Here is an 8,981-nt window from a genome sequence, read left to right as displayed (position 1 = left end):
TCTGCCTCCCGAGTGCTGGGATTAAAGGCGTGTGCCACCATCACCTGGCAGTGTTTGGAGTCTTAACCAAAGCAATAAGAAAAGGAAAAAAAATTCAGGTGGAAAGCGCTGGAGGAGATAAATGTCTTGGCAGTCAGCAGAGGGCTTGGGTCTGAGTCCCAGCACTCAGGGTTTACAGACATCTATAACTGTAGTTCCAGAGATTTGTTGCCCTTTTCCGATCACTACAGGGACCAAACATACCCACACGCATGTGCATACATGCATACACTCACACATAACATAAATAATTTTAAACTTTTAAAAAAAGACTACAAATTGGAAAGGAAGAAATCAAATTATCTGTATTTGTACACTATTTTACATTGTACAGTGTAATGGGCCCTATTCCAGTGGAATCATAGAGAGTTAGAACAAGTCCAGGAACGAGAGGGAGCCAGCCCGACTATCATATTACTATAGAAAGCAAAAGAAGCAGTGCGCCAGTAGAGGTAGTGATGGTGACTGTAGATGGGGCAAGGAGACCCTGCAGAGGAAATCACCTGACCAGGTGGCAGGAACTGACTCCTGCCTATGGTAGAACTCAAGACATCAAGTCTGAGTCACAGGACGCACAGTTAGGATTTCTCATGCCAGTGTTTCAGAGCTGGGACAGTTGGAGGGACATAGTGTCTGGGAAACATTCAGGAGCAGGCAGCTTTACTGAGGTGTTGAAGGAGCAGGTACCCCTCAACGATGCAGTTCCTTGACTTTCCCAAATACCATCTGATGTTTCTAGTCTCTTGGGTGTTGGAGGGAGGCCCAGAACTGGCCAGGCCTCAGTATGAGTGGTTCCACTAAATGCCAAGTCCAAGCTCACCTGAGGAGATAATGCTCTTAAGTTGTTCCTGAGACTAGCCCCAGACCTCCTCAGCCTTCCCGGTACCGAGTGCACCATCTGCAGCCTCGGGGTGATCTGGGCTCTCTCTGCACAGTAACTGAACAACATGAAAGATGCTGGGATCCCCCTGCGCACAGACACTGCAGGAAGATTTGCAGACTGACAGAAAACAGTCAGGTGTTGTGCCCAGATGGAAAATCCTGCTGCCTCGGCACCAAAGAACTGAAGAAAAAAAAAAGTTATGACGACTCCGCACCCAAAACCAACAGGCCTGTGCATATCTAAACTTTGTGTCAACTAGATCTTCTAATTGCTAGTAAAGGAGAGAAGAGATGCATATCCAAGGGGGTGCAGATCCCATCTTAGGCTTCTCGACAGATGTCATCCTTCTCCTCAGAGCTGTCCCGGTACATGCTAGGAAAATGTTCAAATATCTTTCCTCCTCACTATAATAAATTCTTGGTTGTTAGCAGAAGCTTTGTGTGTGTGTGTGTGTGTGTGTGTGTGTGTGTGTGTGTGTCTGTCTGTGTATGTGACTGGGGCGGGGGCTGTGTCTGTGTTGTGTGTATGTGTTTGTGTGTGTCTTTGTATGGGTTCTGTGTGTCTGTGTCTTTGTGTCTGTCTTTGTCTCTTTCTCTCTCCTTCTCTGTGTGTGTGTATGTATATCTGTCTGTCTGTCTTGTCTCTCTGTCTGTCTTTGTCTCTATCTATCTATCTATCTATCTATCTATCTCTATCTCTGTCTGTACCCTAGTTTCTTTGAGATATAAGAAGTTTCACCGCAGGGTGTGGGGGCAGGGATGAGATGGCACAGATGGCAGAGAAGGTGCTTGTTGCAAAGCCTGACAATGTGAGTTTAATCCCTGGGACCCAAAGAGTGGAAAGAAAAACCTGACTCCCTAAAGTTGTCCTCTGACCTACATATACACACTGCCACGATACATGTATGTCATGATGCATACACAAGTATACATGCACAAGCCCAACGCTAAAATGTCCAAAATTATTTTAATTTTTTTAAACAAAGGGAAATGCCTGAAATCTGTGGGATACCATCTTGGATAGAAAGTGGACACACTTACTGCCATCTCTCTGTGTCCCCATTTCACAAGTAAAACACAGGCAACACTGCAGCTAATCACTCACAGAGAAAGGGTCCAGAAAGGGAATGGATAAAAAGAGCTTTATTGTTGTGGGGAATCAGGTTCAGGGGGTGGCTAGGAGAAGGGCGGGGGAGTGGTAGGTCAGAGGCAGCCCACTGGATTCCACAGGGCTTCAGAGGACAGTGGCCTTCAGGGGCAAGTGGTTCCTTCAGATACTGATGGTAAAGTATGTGACGGTGGGCAGGATCCAATAGTGTTGGACTCCTTTTGACTTCTTTTTGGGCTTTTCCGGCTGGTTGATGACTTGGTAGTTTTTGTTAGCCTGCTCATTAACGCAACAGTACTTGGCATGCAGGCAGCCCACCTCGGATATCTCCCCTAATTTGCATCTCTTCCTGCAGTAGCCTGATACATTGTTAAAACATCTTTTGGGTTGCGCACCATCTGAACACAGGAAAGAATACTGAGGAGGGTTAGCATGAGGGAAAGCAGAAGACACAGCTGGGCTCCCACTCACAGGGACAGCAGACTCCACCCTCTGCCAGCGGCTCCTCCATCCCAAAGGGAAACCCTATACTGACACAAGGAAACTCATAGCACCCCAATGAAGGGCACTTGAGGGGCTGGAGAGATGGCATAGCAGCTAAGAGTGTTGCAGCTCTTGCAAGGGACCCAGGTCTGGTTCCCAGCACCCACATGGTGGTTCTCAGCTACCTATGATGTTCCAAGAGGCCCAGCACCCTCTTCTGAGCTTTCTGGACACTAGATATACATGTGGTGCACATACATATGTGCTGGCAGAACACTTGTACCCATAAAATTAATCTTTATTAAAAAAAAAAAAAAAGACAGTTTGTCCTAGCCAATACCCAAGCAGCCTTCTGTGACAAGAAAGAGAGAGAGAAGACCTAACTCAGCCTGAGCTAGGTACTACCCTAAGTTAGGCAAAGCCCACCCTGCTTCATGCTCTGAAGTCAGCACTCCCTCAGCCTTGTGTCCCCAGACAGCGCAAACGTGTCACCATCAGTACCCTACAGAGTCAAATCAGCTTTTCAATAAACATCACAGGCGGGGCCAGCAGGATGGCCCTACAGATAAAGACATCTGCATGGCCGCCCTGCAGCCTGCGTGCAATCCCTCAAACCCACAGAAAGCAGAAGGAGAAAGAAAGTCCACAGTGCTGTCCCCTGACCTCCACTTGCACACAAGGGCACACATGCAACCACAAATATACTTCACACATATGCAATAATAATTAAATAAAGTTTAATGTATTTTTTACATAGGTTTAGGGACCAAACTCTCATTCTGATTCTTGTACTGCAAATACTCTTACTTGCCGGGCCATCTCCTCCGCATTTTTTTTTTTTTTAATTTAAAGGAAACTCTGAACTGTGGTGCCCCATATTTGACCACTTCCTCTTGGTGGGGAGGCCTGGTGGCACTCAGAGAAAGGATAAGCAGGCTACCAATATGAGACCTGATAGGCTGTGACCATATGGTGGGGGAGGAGTTGCCCTTCTGTCACAGACCTAGGGGAGGGGAATAGGGTGAAAGAGGGAGGGAGGGAGGGAGGAACGGGAGGAAACAAGTAAGGGGATAACAATTGAGATGTAGTCTGAATAAATCAATTAAATAAAATTCTTTCAAAGAATTCTTTTCAGGGGGAGTTGAGACAGGGTTTCTCTGTGTAGCCTTGGCTGTCCTGGACTTGATTTGTAGACCAGGCCGGCCTCGAACTCACAGCGATTGGCCTGCCTCTGTCTCCAGAGTACTGAGATTAAAGGCATGCACCACCACCATGCCTGGCTAAAAAAAAAAAAAGAATTTTTTTTCTTTTTTTGTTTTGTTTATTGAGACAGGGTCTCTCTGTGTTAGCCTTGGCTGTCCTGGACTCACTTTGTAGAGTAGGCTGGCCTAAAATTCACAATGATCTGCCTGCCCCTGCCTCCTGAGTGCTGGGATTAAATGTGTCTGCCACCATGCCCGGCCAAAAACAGAATTCTTATATAGAAACGACGAAAGGAAGGAAAAAGAAAGAAAAAGAGAAAGAAAGAAAGAAAGAAAGAAAGAAAGAAAGAAAGAAAGAAAGAAAGAAACTCATAGAGGTCAGGAGAGATGTCCCAGGAGGTAAGAAGACTTGCTGCACAGCATGAGTTCAAATCCTACTTAAAAGACAGCTGTGGCTGTGCCTGTAACCCCAGCACCGATGGGGCACAGGGAACAGGGTAAAGACAGACAGTTTATGAGGCTTGCTAACTGCCAGCCTAGCTCCAGAGTTCAGTAATAGTCCCCAAGGACACAGCGAATGGGAGGTAGAGCAGGACACCCAACATCCTCCTATTAACTCAGCGTGCATGGGTGGACACACACACACACACACACACTCCTTTTGTGTTTCACACTGTAGGCTGCAGGCATCACCCTTGCCAAGACTTCATGACGTTCAGCCACAGTTGCTCCTGAGAACTGCTTCTGTCCACCCCAGAGAAATTCTCCAGACCTCTTACTCACTTTCTTCCTCATCTCACATAAGAGTCTTGCCTAGCGAGCAAACGCAATCTGATGGGCACCTTTCCCCCTGGAGAGCCCAGCTATGCCCTGTTCCGGTCCTTGCACTAAAGTCCCAAACCTCTCTGTCTACATCTTCATCTCCCTCTCTTCACAAAACCAGAAAAGCCTACAGGATGAATGTGGATAGCAAAGATGCGTTCTCCCTGTTGCTAACGACACCATGAGGCAACACCACTGAAGACAAGAGCGGTGTATTTTGAGGGCCATGAAAACACAATATGGCTCCCTTCAAAAGAAGCAGAAGGGAGCCCTTGGTGTCAGGTCCCCATCTGCCAATGTGAGGCTTCGCGTCTTTGCATCTGAGCTGGAGATGCTACACTCACTTGCCGGAAGAAAAGAACGAAGGCTCAAAGGGAATAATTCCCTCAGCTAATTAACTACTTAATGATGGAGAAAGGCGTTCGCCGTGTGCCGCTCGAATCACTGCTGCAGCCCAAGCTGAGAATGAACTTGATTAGACATGGGAATCGCCAAAGTTCTCAGGTAAAAACTGCTCAGTGTCATGGAGATGACTGGTACCTTCAACAAGGATGCCTCTGACCTCATTGCTACCTCTCTCCTAAGGTACCCGGGAGAACGGGCACTACTGCGGATGTCGGCTAGCTATCCGCAATCTTAAGCATCCCACCCCTGTTTTTACTAGCTCCAGGTCCCCCTAATTCACAGTGCCTTTGGACAAGTTACCTGCAAGTACCACAAACAGCAAGGCAATGAGAAGTGGAAGCAGCTTCATGTTGACAGACCCTCCAGAGGCAGCAGCAAGGTACCATATGGTGAGCTGCAGCCCAGAGCACCACCAGCATGCCAAGCTTTGGTTTTAACTCAAATGGACAGACAGGGAGCCCAGGTCCAGCCCCACCTACATCCCCAAACTTGAAATCCACAGTCACACAATGTTCCAGTTGCTTCCACCTACTCCCTTTTCCTCAGGATGTGAAGCCCTGCTGGGCTCTCTCCACCTGGCTGACAGCCCACCCGAGTCAATTATGGTTGACTATAGTCCCTGCTTTGGATGGGCCGTCCCTGGTTTATGGTCATCATTGCTTTATCGCTCACAAAAACAATCCAAAAATGACACACAGCGTTAGAGTACAACACGTGGGAGACTAAAGACACCATGTCCAACCCAACGATGCCTCACTCATCGGCTGCGCGGGTCACACTCTCAGCTCAGGACCAGTCTTGCATCATTTAGGAGTCAGCCTAGGCTGAGAGCATTTGAGTTTCTAGTTTTCCTCTGATGACGTCCTTACAGCTCAAAACTCACACTACTTCATACATTCATCCCCAAGTCTGTCCATCCATCGGGCCAGTTCCTTCAGGCCTACAAGCTGTCAAGCTGCCACCTGGATTGGGTCCAAGAAGCACACAGCCTCCTCATGTTCAGAGCTGTGCGTAGCTAAGCACAGTTCCTCCTGAGTAGGCTGGGAAAGATAACGAAAGCTTGCTTTACAGATGTGGCCAGGTTTTGGGTTTTTAATCACCTGTCAACATTTTTACTCCTACCAGCATCCACAGCCATACAAATCGTTTTTAATACCTTACTTATAAATAGATTTTAAATGTGTTAATTTCTGAGGAAGGTTCTCTGAATTCTACTTAAGATGTTATCTTGCCAAAGTGTTGGACACGCTGAATCCGGAAGAAACGGGAGTGATAATTCTAGCACAGGAAGACTTAGAGGGCTGAGATAAGACTCTCCTGTCGGCTTGCTTAGAAGCGGAGAAGGAAGGATTGGCGATTCATGCTGCAAAAAATCACACATATATTTATCAAAAGGAAAAAAAACAGAAAAAATACAATATTCCCCTTTTTAAAAGATTCATTTATTTTTATTTCACGTGTATGAGTGTTTGTCAACATCCATATCTGTACCAATGCACACCTGGTGCCCATAGGGGCCAGAAGAAGGGGTCAGACACCCTAGAACTGCAATTTTAGACAGTTGGAAACTGCCATATGGGTGCTGGGGATCAACCCTGGGTCCTCTGAAAGGTCAGTCAGAGCTAGTAACTGCTGAGCCATTGCTCCAGCCCCTGATATTCCCTTTAACACACATGCTTGAAAGGAAAATTCTTTTTCCTTATTTTACGTTTTTCAAGACAGGCTCTCTCTGTGTAACAGCTCTACTGTCCTAGACTCGCTTTATAGAGCAGGCTGGCGTCAGATTCACAGAGATCCACCTGCCTCTGCCTCATTGGGTGCCAGGATTAAAGGTGTGTGCCACCATGCCTAGTGGGAAATTCTTTTTATACTTTTACTCCAGAAGTTGTTTTGCTAGCTCAGAGTCCATGGCCCACTTAGGGTTACACACACTTCACTTCCTTCTTATTACAAATGTGTATTATAGGGGCTGGAGAGATGGCTCAGTGGTTAAAAGCACATGCTCTTGCAGAAGACCAAGGTTCAATTCTCAGCACCCACATGACGGTTCTCAGCCATCCACAACTCCAGTTTTAGGGTATCTGATGTCCTCCTCTGACCTCCCTGGGCACCAAACACGCATGTGGTCTACAGCCATACATATGAGCAAAACGCTCATACACATAAATTAAAATAAATTAATCTTGAGCTGGTGGTGATGCACACCTTCAATCCCAGCACTCTGGAGGCTGAGGCAGGTGGGTCTCTGAGTTCAAGGCCAGCTTGGTCTACAGAGTAAGTTCCAGGGTATCCAGGGCTATGCAGAGAAACCCTGTCTCAAAAAACCAGAAATAACACAAGCCTTCTTTTTAAGAAAGAAACCCGAGGAAAAGCACATCAGAGGCCCGATTTTAGAACTTGGTTAGCAAATATTAAACACTGCATAACAACGGGCTGAGGGCATGGCTCTGTCAACACAGCACTTACAAGCATGGGCACGTGAGTTCCTTCACCCATCTCATGGGAAGACACCTGCTATAGTGGCACACAGTCGTAATTCCAACAATCAACAAGTGACATGCCTGATGCTTCCATGAATCTAGGCTCACGTTGATTCCAACTAAATATTACTCCTTCGTTTTTTTTTTTTTTAAGGTTTAAAATAGTAGAAAATGGGAGAGCGGAGATGATTGTGTTGGTAAAATGACTGCCGTGTAAGCAGGAAGACCTGGGTTCGATCCTCATCACCCACATGAAAGTGGCACATGAGGGTTCTGTGACTTCCCATCACTGGGAAGGCAGGGACGGGCTAGCCTAATCAGGGAACTTGAGGTTTAGTGAGGAACTTTGCCTCAAACAGTAAGGTGGACGGTGACTAAGGAAGACACCAAATGTCAACCTCTGGCCTCCACATGCAAGTACACATACATTCAAGCATCCACACATGTGAGCATACATACAAAAAATGAATAATTTATATGGACAGATTCTTAAATATAATTTTTTACATTTTATGTTCATTGATGTTTTGCCTGCTGGAGCTACAGACAGGTGTGAGCTGTCATGTGGGTGCTGAGACTTGAACCCAGGTCTTCTGGAAAAGCAGTCAATGCTCTTAACCACTGAGCCATCTCTCTAGCCCCTTATATGTACAATTTTTAACAGGCTGAAAAGGCATGTGTGATGGCTATTTTGGTTGTCAACTTGACTACATAGAGAATTAACTAAAACCCAAACATGGCTGGCCACACCTGGGAGGGACTTTTGCTTAATTAAGTCATTTGAGTTGGGAAGTTCCACTTCTAAATTCAGATCTTTGATGTGCCAAGATGCACTTTTAATGCAGATCTTTAGAGGTGGGATGACCCACGCCTAACCTGGGCCACGCCTTCTTCTGGAAGCCTTTATAAAGGACACGGAAGAAGAAAGACTCGCTCTTTGCCTGCTTTCTCTTGCCCTCACTACTAGCGTGTCCATTCCTTTACTGGCATTAGACCTACTTCCAGATTTCAGCATCTACTGAAGACCAGCTGAGACATCTTGCCTTGGGGACTGAATGAGGGCTGCATTGTTGGCCCTTCCACTCGTAGGCAACCACTGTTGGATTAGCTGGACCATAGCCTGTAAGTCATTCTAATAAATCCCCTTTCCATATGTAGGAATATTCATTCTATAAGTTCTGTCCCTCTTAAGAACCCTCATTAACAATAAAGCACATGAATAAAATTTGCCGTGGACAAAACAACAGTTCTCCACAATGTCTACAATGAATCATCAGAAACTGAGAATGTTGCATTATATGAGAGCTTCACTGCCATGTATAGAATTGAAGATGCTAACTAGAAGATCATAAAGGAGATTTTCCTACGTTACCTGGGAGGTCCAGTGTGGTACTGGGATACTAAGCATGGTAGGAAAGATGGGAGAGTCAGCATCAATGAAATATTCGATGGTGCTACGCAGTTGTCTTTCAAGATGGATAAAGGGACCTTCAAGCATAAAACTCAATCCCCTGAAAACAAAAACAAAACAAAAAACAAACAAAAACAAAAACAGTTCTC

The 8,981-nt window shown here is 46.0% G+C and overlaps 1 protein-coding gene across 1 annotated transcript; it reads right to left on the bottom strand.

Annotated features, from left to right (window-relative positions):
- Nucleotides 1-2,116: 2,116 nt before the first annotated feature.
- On the bottom strand, nt 2,117-5,290 carry LOC127187527 (beta-defensin 20-like). Its single transcript, XM_051143528.1, has 2 exons — nt 5,242-5,290; nt 2,117-2,427 (listed from the first exon to the last, which is right to left on the bottom strand). Exons 1-2 carry the CDS (start codon nt 5,288-5,290, stop codon nt 2,192-2,194), a joined length of 285 nt encoding a protein of 94 aa, XP_050999485.1. The 3' UTR covers nt 2,117-2,191.
- Between the last annotated feature and the right edge of the window lie 3,691 nt (nt 5,291-8,981).

Source organism: Acomys russatus, chromosome 4 (assembly GCF_903995435.1).
Source record: "Acomys russatus chromosome 4, mAcoRus1.1, whole genome shotgun sequence".
NCBI classification, from domain to species: Eukaryota; Metazoa; Chordata; class Mammalia; order Rodentia; family Muridae; genus Acomys; species Acomys russatus.
Note: the sequence above shows the minus strand (reverse complement) of the source record. Positions and strands in the feature narration are given on the sequence as shown.